Source organism: Takifugu rubripes, chromosome 13, assembly GCF_901000725.2.
Source record: "Takifugu rubripes chromosome 13, fTakRub1.2, whole genome shotgun sequence".
Lineage (NCBI taxonomy): Eukaryota > Metazoa > Chordata > Actinopteri > Tetraodontiformes > Tetraodontidae > Takifugu > Takifugu rubripes.
In genome coordinates this window covers 3,859,065-3,884,689 of record NC_042297.1, presented here as the reverse complement: position 1 = coordinate 3,884,689, position 25,625 = coordinate 3,859,065, and the positions used below count along the sequence as shown (strand labels likewise).

At 40.7% G+C, this 25,625-nt stretch overlaps 1 protein-coding gene across 1 annotated transcript in view; it reads right to left on the bottom strand.

The window, feature by feature from the left end:
- Window positions 1-25,625, bottom strand: part of itfg1 (integrin alpha FG-GAP repeat containing 1) — a 95,563-nt gene that overhangs the window by 56,768 nt on the left and 13,170 nt on the right. The window contains exons 7-9 of the mRNA XM_011609546.2: window positions 25,075-25,124; window positions 17,103-17,187; window positions 9,642-9,736 (exon numbers count right to left, since the gene is read on the bottom strand). Coding sequence (XP_011607848.1) covers window positions 9,642-9,736; window positions 17,103-17,187; window positions 25,075-25,124 — 230 coding nt within the window. The remainder of the gene's footprint in view (window positions 1-9,641; window positions 9,737-17,102; window positions 17,188-25,074; window positions 25,125-25,625) is intronic.

The window sequence follows — 25,625 nt, the reverse complement described above, 5'->3', positions numbered from 1 at the left end:
ACAGAATTTTAATTAAAAAAAAGGAGGCAGTGGCTGCAAAAGCAGGAACGCAGCTTTGCTTTGACCTTGGACTTATTTAGCACTTTAGTGGCCACATTTCGAAGAGAATTAAAAGCATTTCCTGGCCAGGAGGATATCTTACTGCTCTCCTTTTTATACAATTACTAGGACTGAATGTTCCCCTTTAAATTGACCTGATGGCAAATTCCAAATGCAGATGTGAATGCAGATAAACTGCATAGATTCTAGAGATAAATCCAATGTTTAAAGCGGGAGGGTGACTTTGTGAAACTGCACTTGAAAAACAGGAAAAAACTCTGCCAGAGCCCAAGTCCATCTTTCATCGTCTCAAAAATTGGTTAACACTCTTTTCTTCAACACCAGTTCATCATTTCTAATGGGACTTTGATATTTTGGAAATAATCAGATCGATACTCTGACCTTTACGGTAATTCCAGATTCCATGGTTGCTTTGTCTTCTCTCTGTCCATATCAACCCAGCTTTTCAGTATGCACGTACACACCTTCGCTCATCTATTCAAACTCTTCGATTGAGCCAGAATAAGTCAACCACAAAACAAGCTCAGTTGTTAAGACGCTTGTACATTTAGATGTAAAGTGGATAGAATCTCTATTCCTGCTCAACGCACTACAATATATGTTCGACCCCAAAGCTGAACATCATGACTATTTATGCGGACTTTGACCTATTGATCTTATAATGAGGAGTAAAGTGTCCTCTCACTCTAAAAGTAATGAGGGACAACAGGGGAGTGGGAAAACAGCTTCAATGGTATTGGGCAATGGTATAGTGAGAACTGGACCTGGTGATGATATTGTTAAGAACTGGAAAAAAGTTCACATCATCATATAAAACCATAAAAAAGACAAAGAAATTGAAAATATCGCTTATGGTCGCTTTCTCTCAGAGGACGTCAGGCCTTATCAGGAGAGCACGAAGCTGCTGTTGGAATGGCAATCAGCGGACGCTCTGTTGTTTCTTGACGACTGCTGATTGGAAGAGGTGTGAGGAATTACCCAGAGAATACCGAGAGAATCTAATCCTTTCTTCAGCACGCTGACACAAAAATTGAGCTCAACAGATTCGGCGTTAACCTTTTTAAGGCCAGATAAATGTTGACGGATAAACCCTGAGATGGCTTTTCACGTACTCTTTTTATTGCTTGGAGATGATGAAAAAGTAAAAATATTCTCCAGAGGAATATGCATGGAGATGAGAGCATGACAATTCAACATGTATGCTTAGGTGCACTTAATCAGTCACAGCAGAGTGAAGTTCAATCAAGAAAAAAGATTAAGCTCACCATCATCATCATCACATTTAATCATCATCATCACATTTAATTAAATACTGTTCTAATAAACTTAAAAGATGTATCAACACAGCTTTGCTGCTGTAATTTGTACATATTGTTCCCTGACAAATAGCCTGATTTCAGCCCTCCAACATTACCCAAAGACACTGATATGTGATGAGGGTCTTGTGAGAACATATGGCAGAGCAGAAGCCGATGAAACAAGAGAGTAATTGTGCTAAATTAGCAGGTAACATCACAATCCCTAACAGCTGAAGTGGAAGTCATAAGATCAGTGCAATTTGCATTTTCAACATGCCATGATGAGGTATTTTTCCCCTCATGAGTCTATTGTTCAGCTGTAATATGTGATTAATGTGGGCGATATCATAGGAACCCCAGCTGTGATATTTCTAATCTCCTCTTTATTAGACAAGCCAGAATGAATGGAAATTAAGGGCAGGACCTAAAAAAGGAAGCAGTTGCTTCGCCTTTGCTGAAGTGGTTTTTACATTTTACCTCTAAAAATAAAGATTGTACAGTCAAACGTGCTTATTTGTAATATTAATGTGTAGACTAACGATTTCGCAGTCAAAGGAATGAATACTTATTCCCTGGCATAATTTTTTACACCAAACTGAGTGTGTTTGTGGGTGTGTTCACACCTGAGACCCAAATGACCTAAATAATGAAGGATGGGGTTTGCCCCTGTGAGGTAATATGACACCTTTAAGGGAGGGAAATGAAGGGAAGGATCATTAGAAATAGCTTTACATTAAAAAAGCCAACCCTGCAATATACTTTGCATTCAAACATGCACTTGAAGCATGTAAGCATGTAAATATAAACATAAAAACCGGCACAAAAACAGACAGAGAGATGAGCAAAGTCACCCTTGTGGCTTTGCTGATGATTAAAGTTAATTGCAGAGTCCCATTGATTCTACTTGGCAGAGAGGAGAGAGCTCACGCTTCATTAGGCCAAGAAATTAAAATCTGGGCGGCCTGTAGTGGAGATGCAGCAATGGGGTTTATGTCAGGAGGGGCTTCGATGTGGCCAGACAAGGAGTGTCCACAGCAATTATATAAAAAAGCAATAAGAAAAACAAAACAGGGTGTAATGAAGCAATGGCTTTCATGACCCCCGTGGAAAAAGGAGTGACAGTAATGTTGTGCTCAAACAGAGGTTGAAGGTAGATCTTGGGTTGCGGCAGGAAAAACAAGGAAGTAAAAAGCAGCAATGTTGACGTTGGCCGTAGATTCTTTCAATCCTGCTCTGGTGAATGAATAAAATCTATTTCCACTACCACTCAGTTTCAAACCTCAGGACTTTTGTTAAATGTTTTTTTACTTTTTAGACTAATTATGTTGTTGGTGATCACGGCGTCACGTTACCTCCAAGACAAACAACGGTAAACGGGCCTCAGTGAGCCGGAAACAACACATTTGTAAAAGTCCAAGACATAAACTGTGCCTGAAATATTGGCAGTGCAGTGAGGACAGGGTTCCTCCCTGACGGTCGGTCAGAGCCAGAGATGGAGCGAGGCCATATGTCCCCGTGTCAGCTCAGCCCAGCGGAGACGCTGCTACCTGCTGCCAGTGTCATCGTTTGGACCACTGACCAACCAGCTGACTTGGAAGAGGCCGTCAAACTCACTCTGGCTGCCCTCGGACTGTCTGGTCAACAACAGCAGGCAGCTGGCTCGGGTACGTGTGTGTTCCTCTTTCATGTGTCCGTGTGTCAAAATCAAAGAAATGTCGAAATGTTCATGCATGAATATGAGGTGCACCGTGTCAACGGTCCAACGGTCTTGTAGCCCTCGCTGCATCTGCGTCCACTCACTGTCCACGTTCAAAAATCCAGGCTTCTCTCTCTTTTAATTCACAACATCATTATATACACCTTCAACAAAAAAGACAGAAAACTTAGCATAATCCTCTTACGGTCTTACTACCGCTGTGTGTTGCAGACATTCATCATGACATTATGTATTAAACAAGCATAAATTGCCTCTCATTTGCATTCATTATAGATAATATCAGTATCACTAAGATTCACCATTAAGGGTGCATAGGTGTACTTTTTTCACTGTATTGGTGAAGGAGAGATATGGTTACTTTTCCTTACCAGCTTCCATAAAGGCCATAATAATAATTTAGGATTGATTAAAAATATTCAGTAAAATGCTCGGAAATTAGCAATATACGCAAGCCTGTTGCATATATTGCAGTAAAAAAATCCCTCCCAAACATCCCGTCTCTCTCATCTGTCCCTCTTTCCTCAAGAACATGATTTAATCCTGATAGAATGACTCCCACACAGACCGAGACCCGTTCGTCCATGTCCTGGTGTTCAGCTCGCCAGTGCAATCTTACTTTAACATGCACCAAATGTTGACTTGGCCAGTCCCAGCGTTTGTGCTCTTTCATATATTGATGCAGTTTTTGTAGCATCTCTGAGGGCTTTAGATTGATACTGTGGTTTCAGGTAAACAGCTGCCCCGTGTCAACGGTCCAACCAATTAGCTCTGGTCTTTTTATTATCTTAGTCTGTCTGTAAACAAGGAGGAAACATCTGGTAGCCGAACTTGGTTGTCAGTCAGTTTAAATGTTTCACCTCCTTAAAGAGACAGACTGAATCATTTTACTCTAATTCAGTCTAACAAACCTTAGTCTACCCTAACTCGCTACAAAATAACTGCTGTTTAGTCAACAGAGTGGATTTTAAAAGCACTTTAGAAATCAAAATTGACCCGACTAATTGTAAGGTACTTGACTGGTAAACAATAGAAGAACAACGGCACCAGTGTTGTTTTTGGCAGCCATTTTAGTCTCACTCCTTTGGACTAAAATGCTAGTTTTAGTCCCAATTTAGTTGTTTTGTTGTGACAGTTTTAGTCAGTTCTAGTCAATGAAAACTCAAAAAGGTTTTAGTTTTAATCAGTTATAGTAAAAAAAACAACCCATAGTACCGGTAACAGTATTGGAGACTGCTGTTTGGCAGAAACCTTTGACCTCCATATTTCAACCTGAGCTTTCATGAATTGATGCACTACTTCATCAGACAAGAGGGTCTCACCTGAGTCGATTTACAAGTTCCACTCTTGGCAACACATTGTGAGCCTATAGATTGGCTATTTTCACTAATAATAAAGTAGTGGTTTTAGGCATACGAGGTTTCACCCAAGACCAAATACTCAAATACAATTATGCTTTCCACTTTCCACTTATGCTTTTAAGTGGTGGAATCGATGCTTAAAACTCCCCAAAAAAAAAAAATTCTTACTTTGGCAATTGTGGCTCTATTTCTGAACATTTTCTTAAGGGCAATGGACAAACCCTTGCCCAATATATGACCAATGGTTGAGGAACACGTATTTGGTAACCGGTCTGAAAACTTTACATTTTCCTCCATGTTTAAGTCATTCATGCAAAACATGGGTTATCCCAGGCATGGGCAAACTAAGGCCCGGGGGCCACACGCGGCCCGTTAAACGTTTTAATCCGGCCCGCCAAACTTGAAAAATTAAATGAATAAACCTTGTTAATGTAAAATTTTCACTGCAATTCTGGTGTTTTCCCACTAGAAAAAAGACAGTCAGGAGGAGAGTGATGGTGATATTCTGAAGGATAACAGAACTTTCAGTTCTTTAAAATAGAAATGGTTATTAATTTTTTTTTTAAAAGGCACATTTTATTCATTTGATTTTAAGTGTTTTAAGACTCATTCCAAAGTCAGATATTTTGTTGTAATGCTTCTCTTCATTTTCATTTGAAATTAAAGCACATGTTTTCTCCATATCCCAAGATGTGTATTTTTTCTCCAATGAGGTGAGGTTACCAAAGCACTCCATCCATCCATCTGCTCCTGGTCCGGCCCCTTTGTCAAATGTTAGAACCCATTGTGGCCCACGAATCAAAATGTTTGCCCACCCCTGGGTTATCCTCAGTGCATGGCAAAAAATACCTGCACGCTCCATGAATTCAGTAACACACACATAGTCAAGTGACGTTCACTTACCAAGCTAACTTTAGCCTGAAGTAATTTGCACCAGGTTTATGTGGAAAACTTACTATAGCTTAGGATGAAATGTATCACGAGTCGATTGTCAAGCAACATTGTATGTATGTGATATTGGGGAAGGATTGCATTTATGATTGTATGTATATGACAACAGATCTTGCAATTTATCTTTTAAAAATATCAGCGTGTCGAGTCAAGCGGTGGGCGTGGCCAAACAGGTATAGGACTTAGCAGCCTTTCAGGTAAAAAGCAGAAAATCCAATCTCACACACCTCATTAAAGAGCCAAATTAGCTGGTCACCGTCTCGTTATCGGGATGAAACAAAAGGGGTGTTAACAAAATAATTTATTTATCATTGAAAGCAACACTGAACTGCACGACTGCCAGCATTAATGTTCGGGTGGCTCAGAATATGCCACAAAAGAAGGAGGTCCAACGAGCCTGAAACATAATGAGTGTGATCAGGGGGAGTGCAGAGAAGGAAACAGACAGTCAGCCGTTTGCCCCCCCGTGGTCTCTCCAATATGGTGCAGTAAAGGCCTGGAGCTTTTGCTGAAACAGTAGGAAAGACTGAATTGATGTTTGGAGACAAAGTATAGACAGTGTAGTTTCTTCTCAGTGGGACTTCCATGCACACCCTAGGGCATCTCATCTCGCTCTGTTGTGTGTACGTAGCACTTTTCCGCTTCTCCCAGATTCATTTCCTTCCCCGGGATGTTTCGCTCAAACAACAGCAACACATTTCTTCCGACACATTTCTGTTCTTTTGCAAGCTGTTGCCACCTGTCTGCTGCGACAAACTCGGGTGTTAACTTCGTTAATATCCCTATCTGCCCTGATTCACACTGCAAATACTGGGGACAAAAGTTGCACTGCACAATTAACGTGATTCAGATACGCCGAACATGAAATTTAATCATGATTAGCAAGTTATCACCGACAGCCCTACATTGAGATAATGCATTTAATAGCGGTACGGCAACACCCCAGACATCTCAAATAGATTTGGAAAAGCACTGCTCATCAAACATAATTACATAATTGAAAGAGATTGACAATTTAACAGCTGAAGGAATTGTTCTATCCCTCTAGCAGCTCCTGCTTCCTCCTCTTGGATCTTCCTTTATATTGCTTTCATGTTTAAAAGGCAGGGTAGATCTCTTTGCTGCGGTTTTAACAGAACAGTGACGATAAACATAGCTATGCTTTATATGATCCTAGCATACCACGACCAGCCCAAGTATTATGGTTGAGTGAATTATGATTTCGTCATTACATTTTTGTGTATTTTTAGTAAGTACCATCTCTGTTTCTGATGTTTCTGTGCTGCGACCTGAGGCTCCTCTTGACCAGACTATTGAACAACTGGGGCGGTAAGTACCGTAGTTATCTCCTATAGCCACCATCTATGAACTTTAAAGAAAATACTGTCTACTGTATTTGGGAGTCATATGTTAGTCATATGTACCAGAATTATAGCTGTTGATGAATGTTATAAATCTGTAACCACATAAAAAGCAGACCTCTAAAAGCCAAACTCTGTGTGCACAGAAGCTAATTGCATCTTCATGAGTGGGTACAGCTCTACCAAAATAAATGAAACACGTCCTTGACCGAAGCAAAACAACGCCAACGCAAACCCACGTGACTGATGTCCTGCATCCATAAATGCAATTAGAGCTAAACTACACCGAGAAAGTGACATTTGTGGAGTCACTCCAAAGTGAGTTGCAATTTCAGACAGTCAGGCTTCAAAAGTTAGGTTTAAATCAATATACATCATTAATTACATGGGTATTATCATTACATACACACCAGACTTTACTGAATGATCTGGAAATTACTCCATAAATACAAAATATCCCAGATTCCACAATACCAATACTCAATCATCCTTCATGTAAGAGTTATTATATTGAAAATTGAAATAATTGCCAATAAATGATCTGACTGGTATTGGGGAGACTGCAGTAACCAGAAAGACAGGCAGAACTCCACAGCCGTGACAACGACGGTTTATTTCAGACATGAAATATTTGGTAGGACATAAAAAAAAGAACTATCCTGAACATCTAAAAAAAAAAAATACAGAAATACTCTTCCTGGGTAGAGCGATATGATGTGTTTGTGTAGAGCTGTTCTCTAGAGAACTTAGCAACCGCTGTGTCTACCTGCAGGACACACACACATGCACACGCCCAGTCAGTCAGTTACACAGATTAAAGCGCACACACATATGATCTTTATGGCTGTTGCTTTGCTGGGGCTTATTTCACGAGATCAACACAGCAATGCAGCTAGTAACACACAAACACAGCACATCATCACCACTGAGTGAGCACATAAAAGCTTAGAAAGCATGTAGGTTCTAATCGAGCCCACATTTCACTTGTTCTGACAGTGATGAACACAATGCGGAGTGTGTGTGTGTGTATGTGTGTGGAGTGGTACACATTTCCCTGCTTCCTAACCCAATGATTCAACAGTCCTCTGTTTACCCAATATACGAGTTTGTCACAGTCAGGCGAACAACAGAACGCGTGTCCAAGGGGAATGTGGATCTGGTGTTGTGCATGTGTGCATGTGCATTCCTTGTGTGTGCATGTGTGGGGGCGGTCATGGAAATAAGCTTGTAACATTTCTATTTTGGACAACAAAAAAAGTGCAATTGAGATCTCTGACAGGAGAGGATAGAAGGAACCAGAGTGGTGCTTCTTGCTAGAAGGTAGAAAGAGACTGAGAAATGACGGCGTGATGGTGTGTAGGTGGTGCTGGGGTACGTCTTTATGTCACGTCTGTTTACATACATTCTTTTCCGTGAGTATACCGTCACTGAATGCTGTGGGGCTGATAAATGGCCACTACAGGCTCAGGTGCAGAGTGAGACGTGCAAAATCTCTCTGTATTTCAAACAACCACTGCTGCTCGATGTGCCACAAACCTCACATGACTTCAACAGTGTGAGGATGAGGAGAAGGCAGCATTTTGTACACAGGATCATGTGACACCAAGTCCTATGAAGAAGGCGTTAGAGTAGTCCAGACGTGTAGGACACTTTTCCCTTATTGTGGGACAGAAACATTCTGATTATGTGATTTACTCACTCAAAGATCCCAAAATTCTTCACAGCAGGGCCAATGACAACCATGTAAACCTGAAGGTGTATGCAGACCAGTGGAAATGTGCTATAAAATGCCTGACTGAAGAACAAAACTGGAAGCACTGAGCAGTGCTTACATGAAAAATCGATGAAACAATGAACGCCACCTTTACAGCTGCATTTGTTTCAACAGTCTGATATTATTCTTAATAAACTTCACTGTTTGAATAACGTAAAGTCATCTGATTAAAAGCTGCATTTGCGTGCATCATTTAGAATAAATTCATCTTCTGTCGTCATTCATCCTCTGATTGAAATGGATGTACATTGTTTGCTGCGAATGTAACATTTGTTTCTGGGTTTTCCCTTTAATTACGCTGCTGACACAGCAGTTTAGGCTTCTCCTCTGAGGGGGGGGGGGGGTCTCACATAACTGGACCCTCAACAGTAACTTTTGTGTTTCCTTTACCACCCCTCTGAATTAATTAATAATTTACCTGGATCTTGATTGGACAGACATTTATTTCCTAATGAGTTTGTTCCGATTAAAGTTTTCCAGATCAACATGTTTATATGATGCAGTTTTAGACAGATCGGAAATAATTTCTGCTTCATTGTGACCGTGTCGATGTCAACTACTGAGTCAAAGTCGGTTACTGTAACACAATTAGTTATAAATCCCTATAATAAAATCTCTGAACACCCCCCCAGAGACATTTTCTCTCAGCTTAACCAAATGTTCTTATACCGCTAATCTAATATGCTGAAACAAAATTAAATCTCACATGCACTCTACATAAGCACTTCCCCTTGCTGAGAAAGGATTTCTAAGAATGACTGATAAAAAAAAAAGAAAGTTACACAACAGCCTGTCAGATTTCTCAGCCTCTCTGACAGGTTTATGAGAAGATATAAGTGGTGATATTGCATTTTACTGGATGCTTCACGAGTCCACTTATTAGACTGTTTATTCATAAAACCATCCTGGCATATAATTAACTATATATGCTTGGAAATCTGATTTATGCGCTAACTGGCCATGTAATAACATTGTGCTGAGATGTGGAGACAGAAATCGGAAAAAGATAATGGTAAATAACAGCTTGTTGGTGTCACATTTGAAAGGAGAGTAAAAGAGGAGGAGACACACGGAAAACAAGACGTAACATGTCACCAAATTCATAATGCACACATCAAGTACCTCTGCTGAGCCTGACTTGGAAAGATAGATGGCACTGCGTTGACAGGCATCATCTTCGCACACAGGGAGGAGGTGCTCCTGGACGCCATCGCCATCTGCCAGAGTAACACCGAAGACACAGAGGATTAGACGGAACGCTGGAAGTAAAGCAGCGGGGCGCGCGGTCTCTTTTTTAAAAAGTGTGCCACTTTATTGGCTTGACTCCATCAAACTGCCGCTGATTTCTGGATCACTTTTAGCGCTGCACAAAAAAAATGATCGCTCTTCTTTGTTTTGAGCTGATCAGCTGAACCAGGAAACAGCTGCATATACATTCATATTTTACAATCTCTAATCTATTAATGATTAGAGTCATCGCCACGCGTAGGGCTGAAGACAAACTAAGGTAGAAGGCCGTCTGGTCCCTAAATAAAACGGCGTCCAAACTCTTGAGGCAGGAACAAAGGAACCCAACAAGGACTGACATGAAACAGTCCTAGAAACAAGCAAGGAGGAAAAGAAGCAAGCATAACAACAATAATAATAAATATAATATAATCCACTGTGGTCTGGGCTGCAGCAGTGTGTGAATTTTGTTAAAACCAGTCTATACTTCAATATAAACCATATACGTGTCGAAAGAGACTGAAAACTGTGCACAGCTGATGAGATTGAAAATGACAGTGGACACTCTGTTGTTGGCACACACATGATGAACTGACAACAGAAGTAAAGAGGTGAAACTGCTCCCAGTCTTTTCATTTGGTTGAATCCCTTTAACAGGACATGTGCAACACTTCCAAACAGATGTTGCAGCATGTGGAAGGAGAGCGCTGAATGACACTGATGATGAATGACTGCAAATCAGGGGAGGAGGAGGAGAAACTAAACGCTGCCATCAGGGGCAACAGAGCAAGAACCACAAAGGGGGAAGAAAATGGGAATCTGATTTGGAGCTAAGCTGGGAAATCTCAAAAGTAAAATCAGTAACAGAAGAACGTGACAAGGAAACCCAGAGATAAAATCCTACTGTAGCTATTTAAATATCAAAGGTTACTATTGTGTGTTTTGTTTTCCAGCCAGACATTCTATAAGAAACAGAATTTAGTTCAGTAGCGAGTCATTCAATAAAAATATGTTCTCAGATATTTTAATTTATGCCTGTGGCAAAATGCGTTTCAATACGATGTATCTAAGTGGTGCATAACCATTATTGTTAAGACATTATATGCACTCCATCCCATAGACTAGTCAGTTTAACAGGGAGAAAATACAACATAAATATCACTGCAGAACAATGTAACATAAAACAGATGACGTTACTAAATTAAATGCTGCATTTAAGTGCTGTCAGACATTTCATCAACAGGAAAATGTGAAAATCAATTTGGAAGACGGCTGGCTAATGTGAGAAGAATTATTGTTGTTGTGATTGTTACAATTATCGTTTAAATGCTATGATGAGTAGATTTAGAGTGTTTAAGGAATGTTGTTGGAAGAGAGGAACATGTGAATGTTTGACAAAAGTGTTGCTTACAACCGAAACCAGCACTCGGATGTAACCTGTTCCTGAAAGATAAGAGGAGTTGTAAGGATAAAGGAAGTTGTAAAGATGGGAGAAGTAGATAGAAGACAAGGAACCGTGAGGTGCACCAAATAATCTTGTGTGCACCAAAATAAAGAGGCGAGCGAGCAGCAGACGAGCAGAGTTGACAGAGGAAGCTTGAACTGCTGCTCAGCTCTCCCTTGCAAGGACTCCAGTTGTTTGCGTGGCTTGTCTGAGTCTTAACATAAGAACAGCGCGGGTGACAAACTTCACCCTCACACTAAATTGATATCCTATCTATCACGAGTTGGACAATCTAAAATAGCAAAATAACTGCAGACAAATCATCAGTAAAAAATATGCAGCAGCCCTTTCTTGCTTTTCCAACAACAATGGGAGGATGACATCAGGAACAGATGATCTACAGTGATCTCTCTGATACAGTCCAAAACATGTTTGTAGTTATTGTCCTAGATGATGGGATGTAGCCCACAGGACTAATCAAGGCTTTCGTAGAAACAGGCTGCTCAGAAACCTGCAAACATGCAAGATACCAGAATATTAAAGTGCAATATATGATGTTGGGAAAGTCTTAAATTGAGAATCTTTTTATCAGCAGACTCTCTCACAAGATCATGGGCCTCAGAGTTTGACTGGGATGTTCTGTCTGTCTGGGCTTTGGCATCAAGTATCCATTGGTACATAATGCAAACAAGAATATTCTAAGAACAAATATTTAATGAGATTACCATGTAGTCAAAAGAAAACGCTTAAAAATCTAGGCAAATGCATCGTTAAGACACAAGATATATTCCAAGTGCCGCTTCACCACTAAGAGCCATCAACAGGGATTAAAGATAAGATTTTAATTCTTAAAAAAAGTGAGATGAAATCAAAAAAAGTTTTGTGAAATGGCAGAGAAAATCTTCACATTGTGGCCAAACAGATGGCTGTCTGCCATGCAGGCCATGAAAATAAAACAATAATTATCTTTTTGAATTGAAATAAATGCAGGCTTATCCAGAGCTGCGTCGCGGCAGTCTCTGAAGTCTGGATCAGCTTTGTTGCTCTCAGGGTTTGGTTTGTACTCTGATATGCATCATTGGCTGGGGGACCTCGTGCGGGCAGCTGTGTGTTTCCAAATCACATCCAATCAACTGAATTAACCACAAATGGACTCCAATTAAAGATGTCTCAAAGATGATTAAGAGAAAGGTCAAAGGATCTGAATACTTATGCCAAAGCAATAATTAAGTCTTTCAATTTACAAGTCTGTAAATTCTACAGTCTGTGACATAAATGGCCCGTTTTAGCCTAATAAGCAATTTTGTTGCCTTAATGTCAAATGTTACACAATCAAGAAACATTCCACTGTGCACTTTGTGTGTGTATGCCCAAATACACACTTATGCCACCTGTCCTTTCCTCCATGAAAAGCTTTCATCTTCCTCTTCGTCTCCTTCTCTTTTATCTTCTTCTCTCACCTCCTATCTCACCCTCAGCCCCTCCCTTCCTGCTCACTTCTCCATCAGTCACACTTCCCCTCCTCCGCATTAATGCCTGTTTCTGTCCTCCTTCCCTCCCACTAAAGAAGCATGGTGTGATGGAGATTGCCTGAGTTTCACACAGGGAGAAGTGGTTTGTGCCAAACTGGCTGGAGATTTGGCAGGTGGAGAGACCGTAAATGACCAATGAAATAGATGCAAGGAAGACAAAATAAAAGCGTTTCCAATGATGTGTCACACTGGAGAATAAATGCCTTGGTAACACTGTATGTGCATGATGGGATGCTGCCAACCTTGTGACCATCTGTTATCACTGTCGCCACAGTAAATAGACAAAAACTTTACATGATGACAGAATTATTTTGGAGTGTTATATATAAAGCACATCTATGAATCTCATATATGCGTATGTAATTCAAATGTTAGCAATGATTTATTATTAATAAAAAATCTAAGCAATGGATCAGCATGAAGGAATAACAAGAACGACTGTGAGCCGCAGAGTTGCTGTATGTTCCTGTTAATAACGCTGTGGGGGGGTGTGGTAAAGGTACAAACAGACTGGGAGTGTGAGAGCGTGAACACGCATCATTTGATGTTCAAACATTCAATTTTAGAACAGAAATGCATGGTGCATTTAAATAGAAATTCCCAGACTTTCAGACTTAAGGAGAAACCAACACTAATTTGAAAAATAAAATGGTAACTAATGTGCAATGTACATGGTATTGGGTGTGTCCTTAATGATAAAGCTATTACTGTGCAGCAGGCGGTGTAAATTAGAAAAAAGAGAAAAGATTTGCCTCCTCTACCTTTTATGAAGGACATTTATTTCAGATGTACTTTCTGTAATCTGCATCACATTGCATATTCAAATGTGCAAATTACTTTCTGAAGTTAGAAACTTAAACCCAGGAGACTGGAACATTTGCATATCAACTGGAATATTTGTGAATGCCAGTGATACTGGAAAATGACGGCTGAACTGATTTTATGATGTTCCTCTGGCTGCATTTTTGGTTAGTTATAAAACAAATGGTGAGGTAATATCTCCCATGCTAATGGAGAAAAATGTGAGGCTGCTGGTCTGATGCTGATGTCAGGATGCCAGCGTTTAACAGCTACACACCAGTCTGAGACAACAAGAAGAAGAAGAAGAGACACAAAATCACCAGTGAGAGGAAAAAGGTGGTGATGGTGGGGAAGGGAGGGAGGGTCTGACACATCACAAGAAGAGAGAGAACACTGGTGCAGGGAGAAGAAGAAAAAGTCGAAGGTTGTTCTATTAACTTGCTGAATAACCTGCAGGCACGCGCTAATTTCAATATCAATTCCAAACACACCCTCATCTTGCTGCCTTCAAAATATCCATATCCTCGTGTCCCGCTGGTCTCAGAGCAACCACCTCAACCTTTTTATGCTACCTGCAGAGCAGCCCACTGACACACTTGGCTGCGGGACTTCGATGCGCTTTATCTAATAATGAATTATGCATCCGCTGCTGTCACTTTGAAAAATGCAATTACCTCAGTGATAAGGCAGATGGGCCGGTTTTGTCTGGCATATGCTGTGCATCCATTAAGTCCAGTGTGAGGTGAAAAACACTTAGTTACACACACAAGCAGGGCATGTGGAAATGTCTCTGTATCAACAGTCAGGAAGAGGCAGAATCCCTGAGGTCATTATAAATAGCGCCCATTTGCCGTCAAGATCGGCTGATTTTGACTGTGTACGGATTGCGTAATGTAAATCAGTGTAAGTCAGTGGCAGAAGGAGCAAACAATAGCTAATCAAGTGGGGAGAGAGAGAATTAAAGTCACAGTTGCCAGCGCGATGTGTGATTAAAGTTATTCAAACTCCAGATCATGGCTGTTCTTCACTCTCCCAACCCTCCATCATTCTTTTCACTCCCATTTTCTTTACATCAGCCACCTCGGCATATCCTTATGATCTCCCCTCTATTCCATCTTGCGTCAACTATAGAATGATCCACTACAGCCTTTCAATTATTCTTCTCCTCCTCTCTCCTCTCCTTAATTTGGCCTCTCTGTGGTCATTCACTCAAGGATTTTCTGCAGAGCAAAGAGCTTTCGATGGGCTTATTTGGCCATTTGCACAAAAACAGAGAGAGAATAAGAGAAAAGAAGAAAAAGTGTGGAGGTGGACAGACACATAAATATAGCACAGTATCATTAGCAGGGGACACACACAATGTCGGACGAGATAAATACTATAAAACTGTCACTTCTGGAGCGGCTCAATGAGAAAGAGCCATTAAAACCTAAAATTTAAAAGCTGATTTTTAATGGAATATTGTTAGCTTTTGGTTGCAATTGGGGGAAAAAAGGACCAAGGAAGTCTGATGAAAACTAATGCTATCAACAAACCCAAAGTAATCAGTGCAATGTAAGGGTAAAAACACCAATAACCTTGAATTCTTCAGGCAATTCTGACAGAACCGTTTTAGAGGGGATTCTTCAGGAGTTACCAGTAAATAGGATTTTAGACAGATCCACAGGGAATGGAGTGCCCTGGACTTACGGAATCAAACCAAAGCAAAATCATCATCTGCTGCGGGGATGTGTCAGGACCCATGGCAGAGTTAACGTCTCTGAAGACACAATCAAGGCTGAAAAGAAGCAATAAGCTGTGTCACACATACCCACCCTCATCTCTGGAATGTGGGTAGCTATTCAATCAAGGACAGCCACATTCAGCATGCAGGTGATGGACTCATCTGTCTGCAGTCCACAATAATTCTGACTAAACAATACCCAGGTTGCTGAGCCCTCTAAGTTATAACCAAAGCACTGACTAAATAAGAAATACCTCAAGGTTTCATATGTATTTCAGTGCATTCGAGTCTTCCTCTAGAAACTGTAATGACAAAGACACCAAAAATGTCTTCACAATAAAGTGAGCCATAGAGAGCAGAAAGTGATTAGATCAAGAGAAATCAAGACGGGCAGGGACAGCTGAAGAGGGACCGACTGGGAGAAGCAAAATGGAACCACAATTGGAGACATTACATCCTGCGAGGCAATTTGTCTCACAGAAAATGTTATGACCCTCCAAAACTTCAATCTCAGGCTAAGGAGGGCAACACCTTGAAGCTATGTTTCCAAATAATGGGGCAAATGAAACAGCTTAAAGAAATGAAAGAAATGTGTTGAGATAAGCTCAAGATTTAAAGAAAAAAAAGGCTTCTGCCTGGAGATGATGAATTATAGACACATACAGACTCTCAGGCAAAGTATAAAAGTATATCAACACACGCACGCGCGTGCACAGGCGCAAGTGTAGCTTGAGAGAGAGACAGAGAGACATAGGTCATTTCCCCTCTGGCTCAAACATTATTGCCAATTTGGAAAGGGGAAGTTTGTTAACTAAATATTTGATGGACACACCCAGCTGCATGAGATTAACAGATTAATCTTGCCAATAAGGAAGTCTTATCTGTTTAAAGCACTGTGCACGAGTATGGCGGGAGTCCTGGAGTTAATTAAAAGCAGAGAGAATTTTTGTAAATAAATAAAAAAATGGATTAATTATAAACTGTAAGTATTAAAACCCTACAGGTACCCAAGCTATCTTCTTTAGTGCTTGTTTTATTTGGTCATTTGTCATATTCAAACTAGAAATTAAAAGCTAAATTCATGACATAAAACCCTTTTGGCCTGTTGAAACCAAATGTTTCCAACAGTGTTAATGATCAAGTCAAAATCATAAGAATCTCCAGTAAACTAAATCCTTAAAGAGGTGACCAAATGATCAGTGCAGTCACACTGAAGCATAAATAACTATCTCCTGATTGGAGATGGACTTTTCTATGTTTGGCCCTGTTCCCTTCATTTTAAACAAAAATACCTTCAAAAAGGGCAGCTCTTGCAGATGCTGACTGAGGGTAGATTTTCAATGAATATGTTAAACAAAATGTAATTTTTTTTTCTTTCTATTTTTTTCCCCCTACAGACCAGTCAAGAGACACCCACAAATCTGTCCCTCTTCCGGCTTAGGTGGAAGCTCCAACAACAGTGACCAGAGGCCACTTTGTGGTGCACAGGCTGCAGCCGGGAGATTAGACAGCTGCCAGAGATTTGCAGGGGATAAACATAAAGCTGAGCGGAACAATAAATACTAGCGGCCAAGATTGTTTAAGGGGACAAGCTCTTCAGGAAAATCTGTCTCTGTGCTGTATTGAAAGTGTGCAACAATGTTGTGCTGCATGGAAGCATGCAAGGATGTGTCCAAGTGTGATATTAGCCTGTCTGGGAAGGAGTGAGCATTCCTGGTGTGTGTGTGTGTGTGTGTGTAAGACTAAGCAAGTTACATGATGGCATAAGAGAGGATTTCACCTCAGCTTTAAACAGTAAATAGCAGGTTTTAAAGCCCATTTTCTGTCTTTCAGTCCACAAAATACAGAATTCTCACCAAAGTCCACAAAAGAAGACTGTCCTATTATCTTGACCGATGGTGGGTCTGCAGGCATGACTTCAGCTCGGGTGAAGTTTCCATCCTGAAAGAGGACCAGAACAACAGTGAGAACATGATAACAATTTCAGCAATGCTCACATATACTGTAATGGGTGTAGATTGGGTAATTCTCTTCTCTCAGAGCCAGAAAAAAAGTCAATTATTGTTTGAATAAATGCCTCAGAGCCATTAGAATCGGTGTGCAACACACCTACACACAGAAAACCCAAAACAAAGCACACATATGGAAAAAGAAGAGGTGTAGGATGTGACAAACAACTACAACTCAGAAAAACAGCAAAAGCAATCAAAAGAGAGATCCTATCGCTTGTAGAATTTAAAGGCACAGATGTGTGTTTAGCATGTCTGACACCAAAATCAAAACTGCTAAAAAGGCCACCAAAGACCACAAATAAGAGACAAATAAGAGAAGGGCACAGGAGCAGGAGTTGGCATCCTCTGCACATTTAAATCAGCTTGCTACAACAGAGAAGGATTGAGATGGGAAACTGAGGAAGTGTCACGTAGTGCCAGGCTTTTCTATCACATCTAAAACATTGGCGAAGCTGTGGGTCAGCTGCTCCTTTCCAAAAGAACTATTTAGAACTCATTTCCCTCACATCCGCAGGGATACCGGGAAACTGAGGACTTCATGCAGAGGCAATATCATTTTTGAATGACATTCTGACGAATACTAATGCTTTGATAATCCATGACACGAGTTCCCTTTTATTCAGATATATCCGCCTAAAACCATTTGGTTTGGGGGAGGGCTCCCATTGAAGCTTCACGAATATAAATAACATAGGCTACATCACAATAGCTACATGTAGGCAAATGGGATTATAGCATTGTTTCACGTTTGAGCATATTTTAACAGCCAAGGCCTCCCTTCTAAAAGCATGTGCAGTTTGCAAGATCATTCTTGATATGCCACCTTTGACCTCCATACTTTCACCATCCATGCTACACACCTTACAATGGAACCATGATAAGTGTAAGCACTAAAGTTAAAGCTTTACCAAGTTACAGGATATGTATTAATCTCAGTGGCATTATCAACTGCATTAAAATGAAATATGAAGAGATAAATGATGGTGCTGATAGATCACAACATAAAATTACAGCTATGAGTGTTTTGAAACAGCCTGGATGCCACCAGTGACTGATGCCCTTTGCAGAGGTCAATGAAAAAGGCAGAGGAGGGTAGTTGATGTAATTCTGTGCAGTGGGAAACGGCTGCATGCTGATATCAACATTAGTGATTTATGAGAAGGAGAGGGAGACACAATGACGGAGCCAGAGAGAACAACAGATGCATGATGGATATACTATACTGCACATGGCTGTGTGGTCCACTGTATTATTCAACTTTGCCATATGGATTTATCATATTCGCTGTAAGTGATTACTTTTTTGTGAGAAGTGGGTGAACAAACACACCCCCAGACAAGTATTTCCCCTGTACACTGCACACTGGTTGAAGTTATTACACCTTTATCAACATTCTTATTAGAATAAAAATCTAAAAAAAAATACCTTGAGCCAAAGCATAGGAAGTGAAAATGAAGAAGTGGAGCTCAAACAAAGAGGAAAGATTTCAAATGGGCAAATAAGTTGATTGATAGTTACCTATTGACTCCATGCTAATTATATGATAACTGACTGTAGATTAGCTTTGTACATTCCCACAGCACAGAAGCATCAGGAAACATGACAACTTGTCATGCGATACAGAAAACTGTGACATAACTGACAACCCCCTGTTGGTGAGTCTAAAATAGGCCACCCACACCATTAACAGGCAGGAGAGCTGCCTCTTCAACCCACACATGTGGGAGGCTTTAGAGCTCTACAGAGCTGCAGGTAGAAAAGTTCAACAGCCAGTCATGAGTTACCATGAAAAAAAGCTGGAAAAATGATCAATGTTCTCTACACCTGTGTAAAAAAGCCTTTTAACAACCAGTTCATCAAATGTCTCAGTCTTCTTTCAATTTTCTTTCAATCACTTCGATGCTGTTAGATTTCTGTTGATTCAATAGTGGGCGGCTTTTTAAATTTCTTCTACAACAGGGCTGGGTTGTGCTGCAAAAGTGATTTTAAAACTTAGCTTTGTCCTTGCAGATACTGAAAATAAAATGAAGCTAAGTGGGACCCAGCCCTCGGGAACTGTGGGAGATCCGTGGTTTTTTCTGCTGCAACATGGACAATTCTAAAGTTAAACTTTTCGAACTCTCTGGAGGAGTTGCAATTCTAATTCATATGCACATATTGTCCCGTTGGTCATTTTAATGGCTATGGCATACCCATAAGAATACCCATAATCCCCCACTACACCCTGAGACATAAAGATCGGGAGACTGATTATCAGTGCTCCAGAAGATTTATGATGGTGAGGCCTGGAGTTCTCTTTAGTTCAGCTCATTTGACAATATTGTGACATCCGCGCCAGGCTCAAGCGTAAATCCTCAGCTGTGTCACAAGATTCTAAAAGTCACAAGTTGTTTTATTGGTGTGGAAAACCTCTGTAGAACATCTAGACAAAGGTCCCTGGAAGAGATACTGTAGGTCCTACTGAAGGGATTTTTCACAGTGCAAAGCAATAGAATATTCTTTTTACTGAGGGGATCAGTCGCCTACACGTAGCCACAACAGAGCTGTAAAGGCCTCACAAAGTATCTGTTAAGGTCAATTGACAACTGCCACTATGCCCTAAATGTGTGTCTTTGGAATGTGGAGAAAGCTGGAGGACCCCTGAACTCAATATGTCCTGTAAACACTTCTAATATCAGCTGAAACCAGAGGAATAATTAGTGTAAGGCGCACACACACATTATCCCGAAGGCTTACTGTCCAACACACCCCAATCCGTTTTCTCGACGCATGTACGTTCAACTGACCTACACAACGCACTCTGAAGCCGCTCTCTTCAAAATGAGAGTCAACACATGTCAATAACATGTGCACACACAGCAGGCGGGTGTTAACTCTGTGTGCATTGAAGATGAGATCTCCACCGTGCGCGGCCTGCTGGTCGCCTGATTTCAAGTTGACACGATTAAAAGTGTGTGTGCCAGTTTGAGAGCAGTTGATTGATGTGTGAAGATGAAAGGATTACAACTCTTATTATCCTTCCTCCCTCTGTTCAAATCATTCTTAATAAACATGAACCCACACACACGTTTTCATACAGTGTAGTGGAAATACAAATGTACATGTGGTAAATTATACAGAACTATATAATAACACGACCGACTGCTGACCGAGGGCAGACAACGGCAAGATGTAATTCGTGACATTTGTATGAAGCCAAAGCAACATTCTTTCCCCCCCAAAAAAAAAAAACAAGAAGTAAAAAACAGTAGAATCAATTTCTAAGTACTTACAGATGATTCAGCTGCTTTTTAGATATTCAACTTGGATTAGGTTATATTGTCCATGATTATGGAACATAATGTATTACTGCGCAGGTGACTGCGTCATGCAACATTTATCGTACTGGTTTTACTTCCTCATCTATGAATAAAATCAATTAAAAAAAACACATGGTCAAGGACAAACAAGTAACAGAGATAGTGTCATGAATTGAAATGACGGTGCTGAGAAGCACTGGAACGTGAGGATTCGCTGGCTGTCAGTTTTAAACATCTTCAATGTGATGTGCTGATGTACCATATATGACATGCAAAATAACCTAAAATCTAGAAAATGACAGCAGGCAATGTGAAGCAAATTTCCTATTTAGCACCTCTACTAAAAAAGACACATTCAATATATTGACATCAAAGATAATTTTCCCCTTTGTGCCCTTTAAACTGTCGGCTGTAATAAAGCAAAACCTCACAGGACGATGGGGACTCTTAATGACACGAGAAGGACTGCGTTGGTTCTATCGGGGTGATCCACATTACAACTCTGTCGCCACATCACTGAAGACTCATGGAAAGTTACCGATTTGTTCGCCATTAAGATTATTAACCTGTCCGGCCTGTATGCTGATTATCTCAACATGTGTGTACCCTAAAAGGCAGGGGATAATAAATGGTTGCATGCAGGATCTGAAAAGACAAAGGACACTGATTGATTTGTTTGTGTTAGCGTACATTTTTGTCATCGGTGCTGCATTTCATTTTGGGATTTGGACAGTCAACAACAATAAAATAATAGAAATAAGAACAGAAAGTACAGTACAAGGAAGATATCGTCTGTTTTCCACATATTCCAAAACAAACTGCTATCATATAGTGTCTAATAAGAATTTTTGTTTCTGTAGACCATTTGACATCTCTAATGCAAAGACTTCAGTGCAGATTATGTTGTCTTTGTTAATAAAAATATGCGGAATGAACTAAAAATAAAGCGTCCAGAAGACAGCGGCTAAAACGCATAATTCTAATTAATACATATCGTATGACATCGGGTATTTCAAAGCTTTCTACTAATTCAATGAATTAATTCAAATCAAGTACCTGAGATAATTATCAGTCACACAATAACACCCTTACCTACTTGGTAAGACCTGCCATGCAATAAGAGCAGCACCTCTGTAACCCCCGCCTTTTTTTGTGTTTTCTCTTGTGCAACAAGAAAATAAAGGAATGAGGATGGAGGGGGGGGCAGAGAAAAGTAATTAAAATGGAGTGCTGCAGAAAGAGGAGTGTGTTGGCTTGTGACCACGAGATGCAGCTGCACTGAACCAGTGACGGCCATGGGATTAACAGGGGTTTAACGCTCCGAAGATGTTGGGAAAAACTGGTCTTCTGCGTGTGTGCGTGTGTGTGTGTGTGTGTGTGTGTGGCATCTCTCAGAGAGACTGCAGATAACAGTCTGAGTAAACGGTCTTATCACATCATAACTCTGCTCACATTCAGTGTTGTAATTTTTCCAAATTATTGGCCATCTCACTCGTGATGTCCTCCAAACAGAGCGCACAACAGTTACCACAAGGACTGAACCGGCAGATTTTAGGAGAATCTACAGAAGAAGGTCTGCTTTGGTTCCTTGGCTATTGGCTGAAAACAAGTTTTTTGTCACAGACTTGTGTCTATAGGATTAACGCAGCAGATTTACAAAAACACATTTTAAATTAACATTAACAGACTGATTTTTTCCCTCCACCAATTGATTTTCATAGTTGGATTGCAAGTGACATTACTACTACTAATACTACTACTACTGCTACTACCGCTACTACAACTAATACTACTACTACTGCTACTACCACTACTACAACTAATACTACTACTACTGCTACTACCACTACTACTGCTACTACTACTAATACTACTACTACTGCTACTACAACTAATACTACTACTACTGCTACTACCACTACTACTGCTACTACCACTACTACTGCTACTACTACTACTACCACTACCACTGCTGTTACTACTACTGCGACTACTACTACTGCTGCTGCTACTACTACTGCTGCTGCTGTTACTACTACTGCCGCTACTACTGATACTACCACTACTACTACTACTACTGCTGCTGCTGCTACTACTGCTACTACCACCACTACTACTACTGCTACTACTACTACTACTACTGCTGCTGTTACTACTACCACTACTACTACTACTACTGCTACTACTACTGCTGCTGCTGTTGTTACTACTACTACTACTACTGCTGCTGCTACTACTGCTACTACCACTACTACTACTGCTACTACTACTACTACTGCTGCTGCTGCTGTTACTACTACTGCTACTACTGCTGCTACTACTGCTGCTACTGCTACTACTGCTGCTACTACTGCTGCTGCTACTACTGCTGCTGCTACTACTGCTACTACTACTACTACTGCTACTACTACTACTGCTGCTACTGCTACTACTGCTGCTGCTGCTACTGCTGCTACTACTGCTGCTGCCACTACTGCTACTACTGCTGCTGCTACTACTACTGCTGCTGCTACTACTGCTGCTACCACTACTACTACTACTACTACTACTACTACTACTACTACTACTACTAATACTGTGGCAATATTAAAAATCAATAAGTGTGCTAAAAATATTTGAATTCTCACATTTGTGTGTGATTCTTTTGTGTGTATTTTGGGCAGAACACTTTATTTCTTCTGTGTTTTGCTCACATACCTTCCGTTATTTGCCAATTCCTTGAATCTCTTACATTTCTCACTTCTTCCCTAACACACTCTCCTCCTGTGATAACAGACTACTGTTCGTCTGGTGCCTCAACCTGCTGAATTTCAAACAGGCCTCTTCGACAAGACCCAAAGCCACGGTCTCCCTCTATCTCCCTTCACCCTGAATATTAACTAATCTTGCAGCAGTGCCATCAATTGTGCATCCTCCCCACCAACCACAGCCTGGAGGATTTCTTTTGGAAAATGAATAGAGGTGTGCTTATTCTCCCCATAGTAAGAAAATACCTTGGAATTGTTCTAAACAGGCAGAAACATGTTTAGAAAAATTAGGAACTACTCACATGAATACACAACTATTACAACAAGACTGCATTAAACAAAGGAAATGCATCATTTGAAAGAAATGTGCTATTATTTAAGGATAGCAAATAATAATATCTTGACTCTAAAGATTGTAATGAGGTTAGTTTTCTAAACATGAAGAGTTTAATGTAGTTTTCAGTCACAGGACACTATAATCCTTACAATGTGTTAATGGGATAAATCTAACAATGTATGATTAAAGATATATATAATATATAAAGAACATAAATGCAAGTTGAACCTCATCCATCTATCCTTCCTTCCATGCATCACGAGATCAGAGGCAGAACCAAAGATTGTGGCTTAGGACAGTGTTTGACCTCTGTGCCCGAATGTACTCCCTACAACATATGGGCATAGTCCTGATGAGACGGCAGATGGCCTCCTATAAGGGATTCCCTCTTAGACCTGGATTAGAGCATCAGTCAACTCCAGGCCAGTCGATGTTACGACTTGGTGGCCGTGAATGCAATGACGTATAATGTTCCAGAGGTGCTCATTTGGAGGAATACAGCTGCAAACGGACCATATTACCAGAACGATCCAAGGGCCCACGGCAGCAGCATATGGTCTGACAATAGATCTGAGGACTCTGGTGCCTAACAGCCGTCAGGATACCGCTGTGCGGCCATTCGGAATTATGCGCTTCCTTAATCACAGACATACCACCAAACCAATCAGAAGGATCTTCCAGGCAACAGAAAGTTCTCCACAGCAAGTCCAGACTCTCATATCCGTTTCGTGCTCAGTGTGAACCCGCTCTCATACCACGGACGGCGGTCATGCTGCTGGTATGTTGCCCTCCTGTGGCCACCTCCACCTTCCCTAGTGTACCAGCCAGTCTCTTGGTATCTCCTACATGCTCTTCAGAGCCAGAGTAAGCCCTCGCCCCATGGTGTGCCACTTTGGAGGAGCTGCACTGCCTGAGTAACTTTTGTTGGATGTGGCTGCATGGTGCTACTACTAGTGTGAGAGTCGAGTGAAACAAACTACAAAACTGGACAAAAATCATTCCAAAATGATGAGATGGAGGGAAATGGCCTGAAGCCACCACAGCATTTCATAATAAGGGTTATCTTGATCAATGCCTCTTCGCTTGCCTCTTCCATTTGCACAACAGCAGGTAAAATTGATTCACAATCTTTTTTTTTTTTAGTCCTTCAAGGGCTTTTTGTGATTGGTGCAGACAAAATGCTTGGGGTCGAGAATTTTGAAACTATAGCTTTAAATCAGCACGCACACAAAGAAACAGAAGGTAAGTTATGCAACCCTTGTTTAGAGAAGGAATTAGCCAAAGCCAAAAGGCTTTCCTAATTCTATCTGCATGGCGTCATCATTTTGAGGTGAGTGACTCAATTTCGGTGTGTAACCACAACGGAAAATTGGTCATGTTCTTACAACTGTGCACAACTGCTCCTGAACAGACACGAGCGCAGGCTTTATTACCTTGCTGATCCAGGTCTCAAATTTAGGCCCTTCAGTGGTCAAGAACAAATCTGCAGAAGAAAGAACAAGAAAGAAGTCAGGCACGTCTGAGGTCGTGAAGTGATCCACTGGCTCATCAGGCAACCCCACAATCAAACATCGATCTATAGAGCATAAAATGTGGTAAATTAGTGGGGAAGACGGCATAACAAAATGATCACCGTGCTCCAGCTATATAACCTTTTCACCTTCACAGATAAAGCAACAACAGATCAATGTCAGTAATTACTCTGATTGGTTATGTTAACTGATTTACAACAGAGCAGTAATCTATATTACAAATGAAAATAGCATTGACTCTCGACAGCAAACAGTTGTGATGGAAGCTAAAGCATAAAATTGAATATGTATTTGGCACTGCGATGACTGAAAACATTGATTTTCAATTTAAAGGGACAGTGTAGGTAATGATGGGCAGCGATAAACGGAGGGATTAAACACACGCACGCACACACACACACACACAGAGCAACACACAAGCATGTCAAGCAGGGGAAAAAAGACTGCAGATA